We start from the raw sequence: 22,187 nt of genomic DNA, 5'->3' as shown, positions 1-22,187 counted from the left end.
AGGCACAGAGTGCTGATGTGACACACTGAAGCATACACAGTGAGTCTGTTGCATGGCTGTCAACCGGACCCAGGCATCCTGGCTTCCATCAAAGCACGGTCCCTGAATTATATTGGCAAAAGTGCCTGTCTTTCAGCAACTTCCATGATCCTCAATAGTGCTGGTGGAGGTGATTCTCCATTGTTCTTAATCAGGAAATTGGGATTTTCAGTGTGCTCATTGGGAGAGATGGTGCGTGAGAGAGAGAGGAAGAGGGAGATTCTCCATTGTTTCCCATGGAAGATGCTGGGTGCTGACCATATTTGGCCATTCTTTAGGAATATAACAGGAGCCAAGCTCCATAGAGAAGCTGGCTGTGTACAATAAAGCAAAGTCTTTGAAAGTAAAAGTCTTGCAGTACTTTGGTCCAAAGACACTATTCTGCGTACAAAAGAATGGCCGCAAGGAATTAATTAATGTAATATGGCTGCAGGAAATTGCACATAAGATAAGAATATGACCTGATCTTTTTGAAAATACATGACTTCCTTATCTAGCTGATCTTTGCTCTCAAAGCATTAGCCTCCATATCTGCCACAAACTGCCCTGATGATCATTCAATTATAATAGGTTCCTATAGCTGACTGTACTTCCTCTGTCTCAGTGATATATTTAGATATAGAAGGGAACAGTTTGTTTCCACCAGTATTTAGATTAGAGCTGGATGAATAATGGATCTTTCAATTTGCCAGTAATTGAGGAAGTCGTTTTAAACCAAAAATATCAAAATGTTTCCATTTGTTTGGAATTTTTTTAGGATTAAAAAAATATATATTTGAAACAATCTGGTGAAACTAACATAAATTTGCAAAATGTTTTGATGTTGCCAAATGTGTGTGTTTCTGCCAAAATAGTTTTGGCAGCATGTCCTCCCCGCCCCTTCCTCTTGTTTAGGTCTATATGGCTATGTCTATACTTACTGGGCCAGAGATTGATCTTCTGGTGCTCGATTTAGTGGGTCTTGGTAAGTCCCACTAAATTGAATGCTGTGGGCAGCTCCGTCCAGTGCCGGTACTCCTGGCAGTCACGAGGAGTAGGGAAAGCTGACGGAAACATTTGCTCCCATTGGTCCCTCTGTGAAAAGGGCGCCAAAGTTGGCTTAAGGTAAGGCAACTCCAGCTACTTATTTTCACCTGCCCTTCCAAGTCTAGTGTAGACGTGGCCTGTATTGCCTGCAGCACTCACGTGCATTTTTTCCTGCAGCCTTGGGATGCTGTCATTTCTCACGTGCTAAGCAGGACTTAGGGAAATCATTACTCAGGGGAGCACCCGCAAGGAACAGGAAGCGGTGTTTATCTTTAGGGTGACCAGACAGCCCATTTTTAAAGAAACAGTCCTGTATTTAAACCCTCCTGAAGATGTCCTGATTTTTTCTTAGAAACGGACAAATTGCCCCTTATTTTCTCTTTCTTCTCCTGCTGCTGGCTAGATCCCTGCTGGCCAGCACCTACCCATAAGCAGAGAGTGGCGGATTCAGTGCCTGATGATGATGGTGGATGTGCAAAGCTGGTGGTGCGGCACACCTGCAGCATGGGGGGCCATTTGCTCTTCCTACTGTCCCTCAGCACAGCCTCTGCTGTGTGCTAGCTCTCAGCCAGCAGGGTCCTGCCCCTGTCCTGTTTCCATCTGGCACTGACTGTGCACTGTGAGCAGCAGTGGCTGGGGATTGTGAGCATGTGCCAGCCGGCAACTTGCTGCCTCTGCTGCCCACCGATCAGTCCTGCTCTTGTGGTCTTCTTCCTGCTATGCCTCTTCATGAACCCCAGCCCCACCACTCCTCCAAATCCCTCCTGTGGAGTGCGTCTCTTTCTATGTGTTGCCTCAGGAAGACGTGATTCCAAATCCCAGGAGAGGGCAGCATGTCCTGGCGGGCAGTCAAGCAAGGACAGTGGAGAGAGCTGGTCAGGGAGAGTCAGGCTGATTGGTCTCCCCACCCACATGAGGGAGGTGTATGGGGGGAGGGGGAACCCCTCTTCCTTCCTTAAAGAGCAGGTAAATAAAGAGACTCCCGCTGTGCAGTATTAACGTTTTACGGGGACTCAGTCAACTTGACGTTAATTTGCACATTTGTACTGCTCAGTTCTGGTTGATTGCTGTTGAATTAATTTAAATATGAGTAATTTTATCAGGTGTCCCATATTCAACGTAGGGAAATATGATCACCTTATTTATCTTGCTGATTCCACATGGTGGTGATAGGAGCTCAGGGCAATGCACAGCCTATGCAGCCGATGAATGTTACTACATCCATGTTCTACGCAGTGTCTCAGGGGGGATGTAAAGCAAACAGCATGGTGGTGGTTAAAGATTCCATTGCATTGTTCACATGGGATGAAGTATTAGCTTTAAAGTCCTGCCCAAATTTCCACATGTCTAATTACACCCTGTCTATCTACTCCCCATCGGAGGGGTCTTTTCTTAATTTAAGCCAGGGAGTGTTGCAATGTGACTGTTAAACAGCTGCGGCATCCCACCTTCGAGGTGGCTGCATTTTAGTACTAGTGGACGTGATCTTATAAAGCTCTCCAGCTCTTTAATGCACCCAGCCACCCCATGTCTCCAAATGTCAGTCTTTAGGGTGCGTTACGTTAATTGGATGGCGTTTGTGGTGCAGGAAATGATTCGGACAAGTGGTCGTGAGCCAGCAGGCTTTGGACAGGACGTTTTTGTGGAAGCCAGTCTCTGCGAGGAGCTCTTCCCTGGAATGCGAAGCATGCAGCGTGGTGGCTGGGAAGAACAGGTTTGGCAAGAGGTGTAGGGTGTTGACTGCAAGCAGCTCATTCAGAGCCTTTACCAACACAGCTGGATGTCCCTCTGTGCTTTTCTGACCAGCCTGCCAGGCCGGGGAGGATGGAAACCCTGCGAAGGAGCCTTTCCCGCTGGAAGAGGTACCACATCAAGGTGCACCTGGCCGATGAGGACCTGCTGATGCCCCTGACTGTCAAGCCCACTGACACAGTCATGGACTTGCGGGCTCATCTGGTGCGGGAAGGCGTCACCTCCTGGAAGAAGACTTTTTACTATAACTCCAGGCAGCTTGGGGAGCAGGAGACCATCAGGGAGGCCAAAATCCAGAATGGCTCTGTCCTGCTTCTTGTCAGCCATGAGAGGTAAGCAGGGAGCTGGGTGCTGTTTCCAGGGAGATAACTGGGGATGGAGGAGAAAGGGATGTTCAAGTGATTCTTGGCTGGAACTCTGAGACTGGCAAAGGGGGTCTAAAAAGAGCTCAGCTTCCCCGGAATTTCAATGGGAAAATCGGTGTCTAAATCCCTTAGTCTTCTTTGAAAATCACGGGTTCTGTGCGGGGAGTGGGAGAAGGGGTGTGTGGAAATTACTGATCTAATCAATCCCTGTGCCCAGCTGGTTCTGCCATCCCTCACAACATGACCAGCTTCTAAATAGGGGAGAGCAAAGAGCCCTTCTTGAATCCTATTAACGTGCTGGACTAAGGAAGTTTTGCAGAGCAAGGAAATGCTGCGTCTCCGCCCAGCTATGATTCCACTTTGTAGTAACTCGCTCCTTCCTTCTCCAGTTACCAGCTGCCTGTACGCCAGGCTGGCACAGGTCTTGTCTGAAGTCCGCAGCAACAGAAAGTCAGTAGGGTGCCAAGCCTCCAATGATATAAGTTGGGTGCAGCCCTACACACTTGCCAGTGTGTTATGGAGCTGGATGTAGACCAGAAAGGGCCAGCGCTAAGATGTCGGGACTGGTGAGGAAGCACGGTGAGATTAGACAAGGCTATGCTGGGTGCTGTAGAATTAGAGAATCTTTTCAGCATCTCTCACTAAGGCAGCTCTTTCGAGAGCCACGGTGGAAAAGAGACTTTCCCACCACCCAGTTGGAGGTGTAATTCATACCCCACAACAGCATCTTTTCGGAACTGGCCCATCACCGTTTTGGCACATAGTAGGGCAGGTGTTGTACAAAACAGAGCTGAATCGCACTCTTCCCCACTCGGATCCTTGAATCCAAACCTCACTAAATGGTGTGAGAGAAGGTGAGATTCAAATCCACAGAGCCACACCTGCCACTAAGAGTTTGGTGCCTGGTTGGAGATCAGCCAGAATCGGTCTGTTTGCTCTGTCAGAGCCCCTGAAATCCCACAACTGCCACTCTCACAAGATTTTAGCCATTTCCTGCCAGAGCTAAGGCAAACTCATGAGATTTTAACATGTGCCAACCTGCCTCAAAGCCTTGATTCATCTCCAGACCCAGAGCACTCAGGCTGATCTGGATCAGTACCCTTCTTCCTCCTCCTCAGCTCCAGTCCTAAGAGCCTTTTTTGGTTTCTGGTGGTTGTTTTTTCTTGAACATTTCAGCCAAAACTTTCAAAAATGTCCAGTGGTTTTGCATAACTCGGTTGCCGAAGTGTCCAGCCTGAGACTTCTTCAAAGAGGCTTGATTGTGAGAAAGGGCTGAGCTGCCTGTCTTTGAAATCCTGGCACCAGTTGAGGGTTTGAGATTCAGTGCTGCAGTGCAGCCAGGATCTCGTCCTTTCAGGTGGTGCCTCTAACTGGCCATCCCACACCACTGGGCCTCATGCTTATCGGAGGCATGTTACGGCTCAAATTTTAAAAGTTCTTTGTAAAAGGGGTCATTTATAATATTATGTCCCTTGAATTTCATCATCATTTTCCAGCTCCTGGAGATCTAAGCAAGCACAGCGTGGTGGGTCATCAGTATCTGTAACCCTCCTTGCTATGTATCCATCTTAGGGGCATCAGAGCTGTTAGTCAGTAACCCCTGGTCTCCTAGGCATGAACTCCTAGCAAGCATGAAGGGCTATTGGGTTCTGCTAATGCCATCCATGGGTCACTCTGAGCTACAGATTTGTGAGATGCCAGTGGATATTTGCGGGTGGTGTTCACGCAGTGTGGATAAACAGTAATTATTGTCCTGGGTGTAGGCTCTTACTCAGTATCCATTGGGTTGTAGCCTCTGTGAGTCAGTGCTTGGCTGAGTTTTGGGTACAAACAGGGACGGGCTGGTTTGTAAATCCATCTTTCATGAACCCCGTATCACTCAAAGCAACAAGCCGAGAATACAGGGACAGTGCTGGACAGCAGGCAGCTTCGCTGGGATGGCGGCTACAGCATTGGTCCGGCTTGGGTCCCTGGGAGCACCAGGGAATAAAGAACACGCAGCCGGGTCTGCCTGGGAACTGTGGAATATCAGGATAACAGAACACCTGGGCTGTGTCTAGACTGGCAAGTTTTTCCGCAAAATCAGCTGCTTTTGCAGAAAAACTTGCCAGCTGTCTACACTGGCCACTTGAATTTCCGCAAGAACACTGACGATCTCATGTAAGATTGTCAGTGTTCTTGAGGAAATACTATGCTCCCGTTAGGGCAAAAGTCTTTTTCTGAAAGACTTTTGCGCAAAAGGGCCAGTTAGATAGGGAAAATGGCGATCGGGGCTTTTTTGCAGAAAACCGTGTCTAGATTGGCCACAGATGCTTTTCTGCAAAAAGTGTTTTGGGGAAAAGCATCCTGCCAATCTAGACGCGATTTTACGAAAATGCTTTTAATGGAAAACTTTTCCGTTAAAAGCATTTTCGGAAAATCATATCAGTGTAGATGTAGCCCTGGTGTGGGACTTTGGCTAGTTTAGTCTGGTTGTCATCCACCCCAAGGCATTCAGAGCTGGTTTAATAGAGTTCCTGCCCTCCAAAGATCAGTCCCAACTTTTTTCAGATCTCCCGGCACATCCCAGCATCCCCTGCCTGCCCCACGTACTGAGACCCCAGCCAAGCAGAGCTACATTACTTCCCAAAGTGGCGTTGCTCTGATGGCCAGGTTTGTGAGTCAGTCTCATATCCATAAATATGAATGGGGATGTTGCAAGCAGCGTGTCCTTCACCAGGGACTTGTGGCACAGTGGAAAAGACTCTGTTTTTCATCCTCTCCCTTTTAACACTTTTGTAGATAACTGGCATTTAGAGATGGCTGAGTCAGCACTTCCCCCAGGCTGCTCCTGATTTCTGGGGGTGTTTAGCCATAAGCATTCACAGAAGGCTGCAGTTTGGCAGAAAAGGGCTCAGCTGGGTCTCTGATATTGAACCTTTGTTTGGACCGTAGTGTTCAAAAGCTTGACCAAGCCATTCTGTGGTTCAGTCAATAGGGCCTCTTCCCCCAGCAATGCACAGAGGAGCCAGAGCTTCATTTACCATGGGGCGGGCCAGCATGCTCACAAGTTGCACTATGGTCACATGACTGAGATCAGGACTTGCTTGTGCGAGGAGGGGAAGAAACACACGGCAAGAGGCATCTTGCCCCTAATGCGCTACCTGGACAAGAGTGGAAGGAGAAACAAGCACCACCAAGGGAAATAATTTGCCTGAAGTCTCCAAGTAGGTCATTGGTAGAACCTAAGAGAATCCAAGTTTCTGGACTATGAGGCCAGTGGCCCTGGCGGCTGGAGAACACTGCGTCTCTGTTCAGAGCGTAATTTTACTGAGGCTCAAGGAGCACACAGTTCTCATGGTGCCTCTGCACAGGGAGGGATTTCCTCTCTAACCACTTAACCCTGGAATCTCACAGAATTTCATTAAAAAAAAAAAACCATCTCGACGATGATCATTCTCCTCCTCTGCTTCCCCGCTCCTGGCTCTGCTCCAGGCCACTTTCTCTGCTAGTTGTGACCTCGTAAGACTTCACCGGGGTAGCTGGGGAGATAGGAAGGCTTTCACCATGCAGTAAGGCAAAATTCTCTTCCTACGTGTTCGATGAAATGCCCACCGTACACCACAGCAGTCTCTGCATAAAAGCCAAGAAAATGAGGAGTCCTATGGCAGTCTAACACATTTCCTTGGGCATCAGCTTTCGTGGGCTGGAGCCCACTTTGTTAGAGGCATGACATGGAAACTTCACGTTGGCAAGGATACGCACACCTGCAAAGACGTGAGTGTTACATTGCTCTGTGGAGCACATCGCTAACAATGTAACACTCCCATCCTTGCATGTGCGTATCTCCCTGCCACAGTGAAGTTTCCATGTCACGCCTCTGGCAAAGGGGGCTCTGATCCACAAAAGCTCATTCCCTAATAAATGTCTTTAAGGTGCCACAGGGCTCCTCCTTGTTTTTGCTGAAATAGACTCGCCCGGCTACCTCTCTCAAACTGGCTTTGCCACCCTCCACACACTAACAACAGCAAGAACAATAATATTGGAGCCAAACTACAGATCTGCTTTTAGAGCTTTTTCTTCTATCCATCTATCTTGCTTTGCCAGATGGGAACAGCCTCTGGTTCGGAAGGCCCTTGCGTTTTGTGCACTCCACGTGTCCATGCAGTTTTCCTAGATCTGACTGGAGGTTCAGAGTACTGCAGCAGACGCAACCCACAGGGTCCTGGCCCTGCAGTGCCAGGCACTCAGGGATGTCACCTAGTGTTTTGCCCATGAATCAGTGGCAAGATAAGGCCTGTGGGGGCAGAGGGACCTGAACAGCAGGATGGACACAGATTGCTAGTTTGATAGAGCTGTAGCCTCTCAGGGCCTCAGTGCAGGGCTGTCTGACTCTCAGCATGGAGGGTGATTTGAGGGTGTAGCAGGGCAGGGACTGTGGAGCCACAGATACGGATATTCATCACCCATCCTATTCACCCCTCCTCCACTGCTCACACATGCATGCACACACCTTCCTCCCCCTCTCCACCACAACCAGGACAGGCTCGAGGTTGCAGTACCAGCCTGTGGGTGGAATTCCGGTGCAGTGGGCTAGTCCTAGGTCCCTGCTCCACTGAAGTTCTCAAACTAGGGTGGAGTTGACTTCTCTGGTGTCTAGATCTTGTCCTGCTCTCTGCACAGGGTGAGTCTCACCCTCCTCAGGACTGTGTGGGGTCTCCTCTCTCACTGCCCTGAACCACTCCCTCGCACAGCTGGGCATAAGAACAGCCACACTGCATCAGACCAATGGTCCCTCTAGCCCAGCATCCTGTCGGCCGACAGTGGCCAATGCCAGATGCCCCAGAGGGAGTGAACAGAACAGGGAATCCTCATGTGATCCCTCTCTTGTCACCCATTTCCAGACAAACAGAGGCCAGGGACACCATTCCTACCCATCCTGGCTAATAGCCATTGATGGACCTAACCTCCATGAATTTATTTAGCTCTTTTTTGAACCCTGTTAAAGTCCTAGTCTTCGCCACATCCTCTGGCAAGGAGTTTCACAGGTTGACTGTGTGCTGAATGAAGAAATCTTCCTTTTGTTTGTTTTAAACCTGCTGCCTATTAATTTCTTAGTCGTGAGGGGGAAGGTAATGGGGACCAAGTCTGAGATGACAGAAGTGGGGTCATGCCCCTTTGAGGCATCACCACGGGAAGCGGGGGAAGGCAGTTGAGAGAAGGCCAAGTGCAGAGAGAGTCAAGTAGCCTGCCATCAGCAGTGAAAGAATGAGGCTTACCTCTGAATTCTCCCCATGCTAGCTGGGCTGGCTCCACCATCTTGATTTTTGTGGAACGTGCTGTTGATTGAGCCATGCTGGGAACATCCTGTTTCTTATTCAGATAACGCCATGCAACAGAGGCAAGGCAAGAAGAGATGGGGGAAGTAAGGAAGGCGGAAGGGAAGCAGGTGGAAGAGACTTGGCCCTGAGGACCAGCTCTTGGTGAGTTGCTGCTCATGACAATTCTGCCTTTCTGTAATTCTCCACGGTCCCATACAGTTTGTTTACAGCCCTGGCTCTCCGTGTTCTGTGCTCTCATTTACCCCGAAATGTCTTCTAAGAGCCCAGCAAGCAGTGGCAGTGTCGGTATTGCTGCTAGACAATATCGACCTCCTGTGGTTTGGCAAATTCTCTGGTTTGGCACCGGTCAGGTCCCGAGGGTGCCAGACTACAGAGGTTCAACCTGTAGATGATAGGTGAATGATTGACAGCCCTGGAGCCTGATGGACTTGATCTATCCAAAGGACAGTGCCAGTCTGGGCTCTGAAAGGGAAACTTCCCACATGTTGCCCTACCAACATGTTTCAAGTCCAACCTAGTGGGATGGCTTCGGGGGGGGAGGGGGGGAGGCGGGGAATTAGTTCTGCCTGACCTATGCTGAGACTAATCACATAGCTAGGGTGGGCAGATGGCTTTTGTGAGGTGGGTATAAACGCATATAAAGAGAGAATATTTTGTGTATAATCTACTCTGGTTTCTCTTCCCCCATAAACCTACTTTCCTCTGTGTTACATTGCCCCCTGCCCAGCTCAGATCCAGGCCTTATGATGCCAGGCACTAGAGCTTTTCATTCATAACCACTCCTAAAACTAAAAGAGGATTTTTTTTGCAGGAAATGTCAATTTCCAATTATTATTGTCAACCTCAAATGATTTTTTTTCTATTTTTTTGATGACCCCAAATCAACAAAAATGTGAAGACTCAAAGGCCAGACAAAAAGAAATACCCGGTTTGTTTGGGGCAGAATTTCTTTTTGTCAGAGCAAAAAGCATTTCCTGAGCAGCCCTCCTAGGCACTGGCCAGGCGTACTGCCCAGAACTGAACAGCTTCCAGACTCAGGCATGGTCTACACCTAAACTTTAGGTTGACCTAGCTATTTTATTCAGGTCCATACAAATATCATGCCCAGTGTGATGTGGTTAGATTGACCTGCCCCCACCGAAGACACAGCTATGTCGATGGAAGAATTCTTCCACTGAGCTAGCTGCAGCCTCTCAGAGAGTTAATTACCTATAATAATGGAAAACTCATTCCATTGCTGTAGAAAGTGGTACGCTACAGGAGCAACACTGTACCTGTACTGCTATAGCTGTGTACTGTAGTGAGACCTTGTTTCTCTGTTTCATCCAGGAGTGGGGAACCTCAGGTCCGGGTGCCACATCCGGCCTCGGCTTGCCTGGATCCGGCCCTTGAGGCTCAGGGCTCCTCCCCCAGCACTGGGGAGCCTGCACTGCCAATCCAGCCCCCTCACCAGCCCACCGCAGAGCTGGAGCACACAAAATCTACTAGCCTGGACCCCCCTAGACCCTGGAAGTATGGGGACTGTCTTTCTCCTTCTCAGTTGGGGGCCACGACCGTGAGGGTTGGTTTTTGTGTTTTTGTTTCTCACCTGTGCATGGCCCCCGACTGATTTTTCTGTGGATCAGCAGCTGCTACCCAAAAAATGTTCCCCGGCTCCGGCCTAGTCCCTTCCCACTCTTTGACTGTCTCATCTGTTAAGGGTAAGAGATGTGTCCAACAGAGCAAGGAACAGAATGCTGGTCTCACCATTGTCCACTCCATCATGTGGCCTCTCTACATGTGTGACTGTCCGTAGACCAGGGGTGGGGAACCTCAGGCTCAGGGGCTGGATGCAGCCCCTGGCTTGCCTGGATCTGACCCCTGAGTCTCATGCCCCCTCCCCAGCACTGGTGCTCCAGCCCTCTTGCCACCCCCAGCGGAGCTGGAGCACACAAAATCTACTAGGCTGGGCCCCTCTAAGCCCTGGTGTGTGAGGGGAATGTGGGGCATGTCTCTCCTTCTCAGGCAGGGGCCACGTCAGTGAGGGTTTGGTTTTGGTTTTGGTTTTTTGCTTCTCACTTGTGTGCGGCCTCTGGCTGATTTTCCACACCCCTGCCATAGATCGTAAGCTTCTTGGAGCAGTGCCAACCCCATCTTCAATGTCTGGAAAGTGCCTAGCACACAAGAAGTCCAACCATAAATAATACTACAGAGACTTTCATTGGGGAAAGGGCTGAGACCTTCCTGACTCAGAAATCGACTCCTAGTTTCATGTTACCGTTGCTTTGAAGTTTGGAATTGCAAAGGATGCATTTTTGCTTCCCCAGGCTTTTAAACCACAGTCTTCTGCTCTGTAGGAGCCAAACGGACCTGCCTTGAATTAGCTATGGGATCTGCTCAGATTCCCAGAGCCTACAGCTGGCAGCATTACCAGGCTCAGGAAGCCTTTTTGCAGCTCGGGGGATATCTGCAAGGAGTGAATTAACTCTGGTGGTGCAGGGAGCTGCCTGTATTAATGGTTTTCTGAGCTAGGCTTTGAATGACATCTATGATCTGTTTGACAATAGTTTGTTTTAAACGCAGTTGCAGCCTTTCTTCAGAGCAGGAGGAACCAGTGTGGTGCCATCCTTCAAAAGATGGATTGGATCACTGGCGGGGTGAAACCCATCCAGAAACACTGAAAGGTACAGTATGGAATGGGAAGAAAAACAGTGAAGCTTCTTAGGCTACCTCTACACTGCAGAGTTTTTGCACAAGCGTGTTTTTGCACAAGAAAAAGTACAGTAGATCGTCAGAAGACAGGGCTTTTTGCACAAGAGTTATTCCTCTTTCTACGAGCTCTTGGGCAAAAAAGGCGTGACACCAGAGCTACGTCTAGACTGGCATGAATTTCCGAAAATGCTTTTAACGGAAAAGTTTTCCGTTAAAAGCATTTTTGGAAAAGCATGTCTAGATTGGCACGGACGCTTTTCTGCAAAAGCACTTTTTGCAGAAAAGCGTCTGTGGCCAATCTAGAAGCGGTTTTCCACAAAAAAGCCCCGATTGCCATTTTCGCGATCAGGGCTTTTTTGCGGAAAACAATACTATGCTGTCTACACTGGCCCTTTCGCGCAAAAGTCTTTCAGAAAAAGACTTTTGCCTGAACGGGAGCAGCATAGTATTTCTGGAAAAGCACTGATGATTTTACAGGAGATCATCAGTGCTTTTCTGGAAATTCAAGCGGCCAGTGTAGACAGCTGGCAAGTTTTTTTTGTGGAAAAACTTGCCAGTCTAGGCACAGCCCAGGGGTTTCTTGTGCAAGAAACCCCTATCAGAAAAAACACAGGTGCTCTGATGGCCAGTCCATGAATGGCAGAGCTTTCTTGCACAAGAGCATCCGTGGCAATGTGGATGTGCTCTTGCACAAAAACACATGGCAGTGTGGATGCGTTCTTGCGCAAGAAGCCTTCAGCGTAGATGTAGCCTGAGAGATACGCCTATTAACCTCCCCCTTCCTGTGGTGCAACACATGTAACCTGTGTTTGGAAATAGCTGGCTAAGGCACAGGATCTTTCTTTCGTTCTTTTGTTCGTTTGTTCTTATCATGTTGCCATTTCTCTTTGAGAGTTTTTTAAAAGCTAGAGGACAGAGACTGTATTGCCGTCTACTGGCTGGATGACTGGAAAGCTGGCAGGAGGACACTCCTACTACTAATTCATTCCCTCCCTCTTTGCATCTTCTGGCTTCTAGTCTCTCCTGTCCCTCCCAACCATTGCTAAATTTTGAGATCATACCATGAAACTGCTCACAGAATCAGCCAATCCAACTATTTATAATCTGTATATTTTAGGCTCCAAGGGTTTATAAATACAGGGGTAGTTAATAAGGGAGGACCTCATTAATATGTAGAGGTATGTTTAAGTTCCCCCTTTCTGCCTGGGTGGCAAGATGGCTCTCATTCGGGGGATGGTGCCTCTGTATACATTATGAAACCGTTTGGGCTCTTCAGACTAGCTTGTTAAATTGTTATTATGTCTTAATGTCATAAAAATACTTATTATGTAAATGGCTTTGAAATAGATCTTCACCTTGTTCTTTGTAAATTACAGGTGTGAACAAGGCAAAGGATAGGAGCTGGAGGGTGTGCACGCTCCAATCTGCATTCCATGCCGGTATCGTCATGGGCTGTAGGTGTTGGGCGGATTGCGCTGTACACCACGGATGTTTGTGCTGGATTGTGTTTGTCACCAGGGGTTGGACAGTTGCTGCGACATCACCAATTGAGTTATTGGGAATCCTGCTGCTGCGTCCAACGCCCTCCAGCTCTGAGCTGCAGCATCGGCCTTGGGTAACCCCCTCCCTAACCCTGTGTGGGAGAGAACAAGCCGAGGCAGGACAGCCCCACCCAGTTCCAGGGCAGGCTGAGCTGTGCTGTTAGGAAGCTGGAACTGCAGCTGCGTGCCTGGGCTTTACCCATGTTAGGGAAACACTGAGGGCCAGTCTCCAGGTCCATCATCCTGGCAGCTTTCCTCAGCACTAAATTTACGTTTTAAAGCCATATCAATGTTGCACCCAAAGGGAATGGAGGAACAGATGCAGACTGCAGAGTTTGGCTTTAATTCATCTGCTTCGTTTAATTTCCTACCCTGCCTTCTAATCAGTGACATTGCATTGATGGCTCTGGGAATACAGCAATTTCTCGTACAGGCACTGTTTAGTACAGCACAGTGCCTGTGCCATCTTAGCTTGTTCACAGGATCTCACTCAGGGCAGCTGTGCCACATTACCTCACAGGCACTCTGTCAGCCAGGGTGGCCGTGCCATGTTACCTGACAGGGCTATGCCATGTTACCTCAGAGTTACCTCTTGCTGAGGGCAGCTGTGCCACATTACCTCACAGGCACTCTGTCAGCCAGGGTGGCCGTGCCATGTTACCTGACAGGGCTATGCCATGTTACCTCAGAGTTACCTCTTGCTGAGGGCAGCTGTGCCACATTACCTCACAGGCACTCTGTCAGCCAGGGTGGCCGTGCCATGTTACCTGACAGGGCTATGCCATGTTACCTCAGAGTTACCTCTTGCTGAGGGCAGCTGTGCCACATTACCTCACAGGCACTCTGTCAGCCAGGGTGGCTGTGCCATGTTACCTGACAGGGCTATGCCATGTTACCTTAAAGTGGCTCTCTTTCTGAGGGCAGCTGTGCTGCATTACCTCACAGAGGCTCTCTCACTCAAGGCATCTGTCCCATGTTGCCTCACAGGCATTGAAGGGCAGCTGTGCCACATTACCTCACAGGGCTGTGCCACATTACCTCACAAGTGCTGTCTTACTCAGGGCAGCTGTGCCATGTTACCTCAGTAAGGCTGTCTCAGGAAGGCTGTCACCTATTTTTGTTGGTGGTGGACCAAATTTCCTCCATCCTCAACTTTATGTGCTGTTGATCACCCCGAGCAGCACTGCTTGTTCGTTCAGTCGTCTGAGACCAAAACACTCAGAGGCTGGGTAGATGTTCTTCTGGGTGACAGCCCTTCTTTTGTAAGGCTTTTGGTATCTCCTGCATAGTATAATCTGCATCAGATTGCTTTTACCTGCAGAAATGGAGAACTAGGATCTAGTAGTAATGCACTTGCATGGTGGAATAAAAGCTTTGCGGAGAACAATGAAAAATAAGTATTTATGCTAGCTTTTGGGTGCCACTCAGCTGCTGCTCATTGTGAAGTGTTAAACAGAACCAAGCCCGCGTGTCTTGCTGTCTACAGGAGTGAGTTGTAGAGCTGTTTAAGACAGCCTTTAGGTACTTGTGTGCCTCAGTAATGTGTGTGGGTCTAAACTTAATAGACCCAGCAAGACAGGCCCATCAACAGCAATTCTGGGCTCTAGGACAGCACAATCAATGGACCCCTTACTCCCCTCACTTGGCCAGACCCTCCCCAGAGAAAACCCAAGTGACCCTCACTTCATCAGAAGACCTCCTGGCTGGTTGCAGCCCTATCCCACACCTGTCCAGGGAAACCCCTCCCCTCCCTGCCCCAGACCCAACCCAGTGATACTTGCTGTTCAGATGCCTTGGCACTGGAATAGGGCATATCAAAAGCATCTTTGAAGGGAAACTTTCCCCCCGAGCAGGTTGGGTCTGTGGAAGGGAAGGGATGTGCAGCAGTGGCTGGCCTGGGGCTCCTCTGGCCAGGGAGGGGGCCCCATGGCTGGCCAAGGACTCCGCTTGTAGTGCTCAGGGCTTCTCCACGCAGGGAGGCCTAGAGCTGCTTCAGGACTTCTCTGACTTGCGGGGGAGGGGCTCAGGGCTTCTTTGTGTGGAGGAGCCTACAGCTGACCTGGGACTTCTCTGGCTAGGGCAGGGAGGGATGCTTCACATTCTCTAGATGGGGGTGGGCGTGTGGCTCCGGCTGGGGAAGAGGAGATCTTGTGACTATGGCCACAGAGGGAGGGTGCGGGTGGAAGGAGTGGGGTTGGGTGCAGCATCATTCATAGGGGCTCCATCCACTGCCCATGCACCCATGCCTGTGGCCCACCTGGACGATTTCAGCCTGGTGCGGTTCCCAGCTGCCGCTACCCCTGCAGAGGCCAGGGCCATGGGCAATTGCCCTCTTTGTCCCCCACTCCACACATGTAGGTGGGCCTGGGTCAAAATTGCTATCTTCCTAAAAATTAGATAGTTGTGGCTTTTCGGGGCTTTGTCATGTATGTCGCAGACCTATACTATAGTATAATTGCCGGTACCACTCTACAATACCAGCACCTCAGTGATGCTCAGATAGAATCATAGAACTCTAGAAATGGAAGGGAGTTGGAGAGGTCATCAAGTCCAGACCCCTGCCCCTGATGGCAGGACCAAGCACCATCTAGATCACCCTCACAGGTGTCTGTCTAACCTGCTCTTAAATATCTCCAATGATTCCATAACCTCCCTAAGCAAGTGCTTAACCACCCGGACAGGTAGGAAGTTTTTCCTAATGTCCAACCTAAACCTCCCTTACTGCAATTTAAGCCCATTGCGTCTTGTCCTATTATCAGAGGTTAAGGAGAACAATTTTTCTCCCTCCTCTTTTAACATCCTTTTAGCTTCTTGAAAGCCATAATGTCTCTTAGTCTTCTCTTTTCCAGACTAAACAAACCCAATTTTTTCAGTCTTCTCTCACAGGTCATGTTTTCTAGACCTTTAATTATTTTTTTGCTCTTCTCAGGACTTTCTCCAGTTTTTCCACATCTTTCCAGAAATATGGTGCCCGGAACTGGACATAATACTCCAACTGAGGCCTAATCAATGCAAAGTAGAGTGGAAGAATTACTTCTCGTGTCTTGCTTACAACACACCTGTTAATGCATCCCAGAATATTTGCTTCCCCCCCCCACAGCAGTGTGGTCCACTGTGAACCTTAGACCCTTTTCTGCAGTACTCCTTCCTAGATAGTTCCTTCCCATTCTGTATGCATGAAACTGATTGTTCTTCTCTAAGTGGAGTAATGTGCATTTGTCCTTACTGAATTTCATCCTATTTACCTCAGACCATTTCTCCAGTTTGTCCAGATCATTTTGAATTGTGACCTTATCCTCCAAAGCACTTGCAACCCCTCCTAGCTTGGTAACATCCACAAACTTTATAAGTGCACTCTCTATGCAATTATCTAAATCATCGATGAAGATACTGAACAGAACCAGTTCCAAAACTGTCCCCTACAAAACCTTACCCATGACTCAGAATTTGTTGATATCTATTACCTGAGTCCTGGTCTACACTAGGACCTTAGTCCAAAATAACACCCCCAAGATCAAATTTGTCATCCACACTACAAGCCTGTTAGTCCAGAATAGGGGGCCACGGAATTCAAACCCTCTAGTCCTGCTTTTCACGAGGAATAATGCTATTCCCAAACTTGTAAGTCCAAAACATTAGTGTGGATGCTCCGGTGCCACTAATTAGAACTAATTAGAATTGGCCTCTGGGAGGCCTCCTGCAGCTCTCTGGAGTGCTTTCTGGGGCTCTGAGTCTGAGGTAGTGCATCCACATTAATGGAGCCTGCCTTGGACTACATTCGATTCTTCCCTATAGTGAGGACACAGAACTTCAAATTTGTGATACCGGGTGCCCAGAAATTCAATTTAGTAAATTTGAAATAATCTCCTAGTGTAGACATGGCCTGTGAAATTATCCAAACAGTTATGTACTCACCTTATAGCCCCATCTACATTGTATTTCTCTAGAGTATTGATAAGTAGGTTATGCGAGGCTGTAGCAAATACTTTACTAAAGTCTAGGTATATCTCATCTACCACTTCCCCCTTATCCACAAGGCTTGTTATTCTATCAAAGAAAACTATCAGGGGGTATGTCTACACTACCCCGCTAGTTCATTCCACGAGGAGTAACGGTAGTTTGAACTAGGAAGCCTAGTTCGAACTACCTAGTTTGTGCCACGTGTAGCCGCGCGGCACGGGGTTCGAACGAGTGGGGATTTAAAAATGGCGGCGCCCCGCTTATGCAAATGAAGCCCGGGAAATTCAAATCCCGGGCTTCATTTGCAATTGCGGTATGCCTACATTACCCCGCTAGTTTGAACTAGCGGGGTAGTGAAGACATACCCAGATTGGTTTGACATGATTTGCTCTTGACAAATCCAGGCTGGCTGTTGCCTATCACCTTATTATCTTCCAGATATTTGCAGATGGATTCCTTAATTATTTGCTCCATTATGATTCCTGGTACTAAAGTTACGCTGACTGGTCTGTAGTTCACTGTGTTGTCCTTATTTCCCTTTTTATAGATGGGCATTGTATTTGCCCTTTTCCAGTCTTCTGGGATCTCTCCCATCTTCCATGACTTTTCAGAGATACAAAGACGGATCAGATACCTCTTCAATGAGCTCCTGGAGTATTCTAGGATACGTTTCATCAGGCCCTGGTGACTTGAAGGCATCTAACTTTTCTAAGTAATTTTAACTTGCTCTGTTCCTATTTTAACTTCTGAATCTAACTCCTTTTCTCCAGCATTCACTGTTGTAAGAATCCAATCATCACCAAACTTCTTGGTGAAAACTGACACAAAAAAGTTGTTCAGCACCTCTGCCATTTCTACATTTTCTGTTATTGTTTTTCCACCTTCACTGAGCAATGGACCTACCCTGCCCTTGGTCTTCCTCTTGTTTCTAATATATTTGTAGAATGTTTTTTGTTCCCCTCTAGCTAGTTTGAGCTCATTTTGTGCCTTTGCCTTTCTAATTTTGCCTCTACATACTTGTACTTTGACCTAGTTTCCACTTTTTATAGGACTCCTTTTTGATTTTTAGATCATTCAAGATCTGCTGGTTGAACAAGGGTGATCTCTTGCTGTTCTTCCTATCTTTTCTATGCAGTGGAATAGTGTGTTAGTTCTTGCACCATTAATAATGTCCCTTTGAAAAACTGCTAAGTGTCTTCAATTGTTTTTCTTCACACTCGTCTTGCTTCCCACAAGACCTACCTACCAGATCCCTGAGTTTATTAAATTTTACCTTCTTGAAATCCATTGTCTGTTTTGTTGTTCTCCCTTCTACCATTCCTTAGAATCATGAATGCTATCATTTCATGATCACTTTCACCAAAGCTGCCTTCCACTTTCAAATTCTCAACCAGTTCCTCCCTATTTGTTAAAATCAAATCTAGAACTGCTTCCCCCTAATAGCTTTTCTTCATCTTCTGAAATAAAAAACTTTGTCTGCAATACATACCCAGAACTTGTTGGATAATCTGTGCCCTGCTGTGTTATTTTCCCCCAAATGTCTGGGTAATTGAAGTCCCCATCACCAACTCCTGTGCTTTGGATGATTTTTTAGTTGTTTAAAAAAAGTCCAATCCACCTCCTCTTTCTGGGTAGGTGGTCTGTAATAGACCCTGCCATGACATTACCTTTGGTTTTTTTTTTACCCCTTTTAGCCTCTCTCAACAAGTTTGTCTCCCATGTCCATTTCAACCTCAATCGAAATATATACATTTTTAATGTCCAAGACAACACCACCTCCTTTTTTTTCCTGCCAATCCTTCCTGAACAAGCTGTACCCTTCAGTACCAATATTCCAATCATGTGTATTATCTCATCAAGTCTCTGTGATGCCAATTATGTCATATGAGAGATATGTTTTCAATGAATCTATCAACAGTTCTCTTGTACGCAATAGAACCCTTTCTCTGATATCCTAATCAGTGCTATTGTTACATTTGTTATTATTATATTATTGTATTTCCATTGCTGTGTTCACATGTGTGGTGCTAATGTTTAAATTCAGATGTTTACATGCGGAGGAATATTTTAATAAATAAATGGATGTAATAAATAAAATCAAATCTTGCTTTATTGGAATGAAACAAAAATGAACGGCTATGGATGAAGTATTTCTTCAGCTCTTCCCTGTTATCCCATGTCCCTCTTTACACCTGGTCAAAATCAGTGCAAAGTGTGTCTGAATTGGCTCTGATTTGCATTGGCTTACATGAGGGCGCAAGGTGCAGGCTCTGGCAAATCAGGCAGGTTATTTTCACAGTAAAAGCCTCCTTTGGGCCTAAATTGGCTGCCCTGTGTTTCTTGGCCCATTCATTATGTCTGGCAGCCAGAAGCAAGTGTTTAAAGGTTAGCTGGGCTTGTAGAGTTCTTGTCAGCCTCCGGTAGAAAGCAATCCCAGTATGCATCCCGCTGAAATGGTGGCTTGCAAAGGAGTGCTGAGAACAGGAGCAAGAGGTCGTGAAACAAGATGGATGAGACGGGTTCAGTGACCTGCTAGAACTACAGCTCCGTAAGTCATACTTCTGCTTGCAAAGGCCTTTACAGCTGCCATAAATGCCTGTAAATAGCCCTATTTTCCCCGCCAGCAGAGAAATAAGCAGCTTCAATGGAGAGGAGTAAATCCACTTGATTGGAAACATTGCTGGGCTAACCTAGTTATAAGTAATAACCCAATCTATCCCCAGCAATGCTGCCACACAAAGAGAGCCAGCCTTCTCCACCAAAGAATCAGTATATCACTCCAAACATTTCCAGTTACAACGGAACAAGGGCCGGGAAGAAGGGAAAAGGCATCAAGGGAGAATGATTTGTAAGAGGTGACAGGGAGCATCGGTAATCTAGGTTATAAACAATGCATGTGCCATGAGCTAAAAGTCCAGGCCCCTTGGACGTTATAATGACTTTTTAAAATAGTTTAGTATAGGTTGAACCTCTGTAGTCTGGCACTCTTTGGTCCGGCATGATTTTAGTTGCTGGATGTCCACTGGGTGTGGCCAAGTTTCCTGCAGTCTCATAAAGTTTGTTGACAGCCACCAGTCCTGGCTCTCTGTGTTCTGTGCAGTTATTTAGCTCTAATTTACCCCTCAATGTCTTCTCAGTGCCTCATAAGCTGTGGAAGTGTTGGTGATGGTGCTAGACAATATTGGCCTCCCGTAGGGTCCTGGGGGTGCTGCATTAGAGAGATTCACCCTAAATAGGAAGAGCCTGATTCTTGTTTACGGTCTGGCCATTTTACCTGCCTGCCCTGTTGTGCCAAAGTGGCGGAAAGGGGATCAAGGTTTGTAACATTTGGTTTCCTTGCCCTCAGGAGTGTAGTTTGCCCCATCTCCATATTTCAATTCATAGAGATGAGAAGGCAATGTGATCTAGTGGTCAGAGCCCTATATTAAGCATCAACAAATCTGGATTTTGTTCCTGGCACTGCCACTGAGCTTTGCTATGTGACCTTCCATTCTGTTTCCATTACTTCCCTCTCCCTTTTAAAGTTGTAAATGCTTTCAGGGCAGGCAGGTATCTCGTTCTCTATATGTACAGCACCCGGCACTCTGGGACCTCAGTCACTGCCGGGTTCTCTAGGTGGTGTGTGACATAAATAATAATCATCTGTTATCTGAAGAAAGATTTATAAACAATATTTTGCATTTCTTTAGCCCTGCGTGTCTCAGAATTTCAAAGGAGCTTTGCAAGTACTAATAATTCACCCCTACAGCACCACTACTGCTGTTTACCCCCAGGAAGGGATCTAAACTCTCAGTTTAAGGAGCAGCTTGGCAATCTGTGTGAAATTCTGGGTCTATTGAAGTCCATGGCAAAAGAGAGGTCAGGATTTCACCTCAGAAATAGCCACAAAAATGTTCAATTAGAGCGGATCAAATTCTGTTCTATTTTTTCTTTTTAAATCGAGAGTAATGCTCCCGACATTAATGGAGTTAACCTAATGCAAATGAGAGCAGAATCTGGTCTCGATTGTTTCAGTACACAATGAAAACTGACTGAATTATGGAAAATAGGAGATCAAGGCATCCTCTGCACCAAATGTAAAGGGCCATAGTCACTCTGAGTTACATTGGAATAAATCTGGAGCAACTCCATTCACTGTGGTGGAGTGACTCTGGATGTAGGCTTAGGATCCCGCTCAGAATTTGTTAGTTTGGTGGACACTGACTCTGAAATGCAAATCACGCTGCTTGATCTGAATAGATTTGAACAATTTCTTACTTTTCCTTCATGTAAGCAAGTGCCTCTGCATTCTGACAGCTGATTAGTCCTTTCAGGAAGATAAATCCCACCAAACTGAGAGCTGCAAATAAGCCCTGTTACCTCTGGGTTACATCTACACTGCAGGCTTTTTGCACAAGAGCAGCCATTCTTATGCAAAAACTTGTGGAGCATCTACACTACACAACTGTTCTTGCACAAGTAAATTTACAGTAAAGCATCAGAAGAGAGGGTGTCTTGTGCAAGAGTTATTCCTCTCCCCATGAGGAATAAGCCCTCTTGTGCAAGAGCTCTTGCTAAAATGGTCAGCAGAGCTTTCTTGAGCAAGAGAGCGTCCACACTGGATGGATGCTCTTGCGCAAAAGCACATCTATTGAGCAAAAGCACATGACAGTGTGGATGCACTCTTGCACAAGACCTTTTGCACAAGAACTCAAACAGTTCTTGCACAAGAAGCCTGCAGTGTAGATGTAGCATTGCAAGTGTTTTCAGAGTCTTAGGGAGATTAATCTGAAGCACTCAGTTTGGTTTCAGATACAAGCTTAGCTGAGCTGTCCTAAGATGTAAGTTTGTGTCCTTCCCATCTCTCTCCACACCACAGATCAGCCCGGAGGCTACGTCTACACTGCACTGTTTTGCGCAAGAAATATGCAAATGAGGCGAAGCATGGAATATTGCGATGCCTCATTTGCATAATTAATGAGCGGCTGCTTTTTGCACAAGAGGCTTTTGTGCCAAAAGGAGCCGTCTACATGGCTCCTTTTTGCGCAAAAATCCCCTCTTGCACAAAAAGTAGCTCTCATTAATTATGCAAATGAGGCACAGAGCTATTCCATGCTGTGCCTCATTTGCATATTTTTTGCACAAACAGTGCAGTGTAGATGTAGCCATAGAGTTATGGGAACTTCCATGCTGTTTCCCATCAGGGATCCATCTAATGCACTGTCCTACCACCTGAAGTGGCCTGTACCAGCTGCTTTAGAGAAAGGTGTAAGGAATCTGACTGCTGTGTATCATAGTTTTTAATATTACCATCAGGACACTGGTCAGAAATGCTCTGGAGAAAGCCATAAATGGGGCTGCTGTCACACCACTACCGTGCTCCCTGAGGTCAGCTTCTGTGTCTCAGCTCCTCCATCTGCAATTAGAGATCTGAATTCTGTCAGTGTGGATAGTTGTCTGAAAACAGCCATTCCATGTGCAGCAGCAGCTGTCAAGAAAGCAAACAGAATGTT

General features: G+C 47.2%; 1 protein-coding gene across 3 annotated transcripts; it reads left to right on the top strand.

The window, feature by feature from the left end:
• Window positions 1-2,538: 2,538 nt before the first annotated feature.
• TINCR (TINCR ubiquitin domain containing) lies at window positions 2,539-18,796 on the top strand. 3 transcript variants are annotated; one of them, XR_012896719.1, is made up of 5 exons: window positions 2,545-3,149; window positions 8,544-8,644; window positions 9,833-10,064; window positions 11,066-11,166; window positions 12,571-12,603. XR_012896719.1 is itself a non-coding variant. In XM_006110511.4 (3 exons), exons 1-3 carry the CDS (start codon window positions 2,890-2,892, stop codon window positions 12,897-12,899), a joined length of 690 nt encoding a protein of 229 aa, XP_006110573.2. In that variant the 5' UTR covers window positions 2,539-2,889; the 3' UTR covers window positions 12,900-18,796. The 3 variants fall into 3 exon arrangements, 1 of the variants encoding a protein (XP_006110573.2); XR_331159.4 differs by lacking the exon at window positions 9,833-10,064 and having other exon boundaries at window positions 12,571-12,607; XM_006110511.4 differs by lacking the exons at window positions 8,544-8,644; window positions 9,833-10,064 and having other exon boundaries at window positions 2,539-3,149; window positions 12,571-18,796.
• Window positions 18,797-22,187: the final 3,391 nt, after the last annotated feature.

This window comes from Pelodiscus sinensis, chromosome 19 (assembly GCF_049634645.1).
Source record: "Pelodiscus sinensis isolate JC-2024 chromosome 19, ASM4963464v1, whole genome shotgun sequence".
Lineage (NCBI taxonomy): Eukaryota > Metazoa > Chordata > Testudines > Trionychidae > Pelodiscus > Pelodiscus sinensis.
Note: the sequence above shows the minus strand (reverse complement) of the source record. Positions and strands in the feature narration are given on the sequence as shown.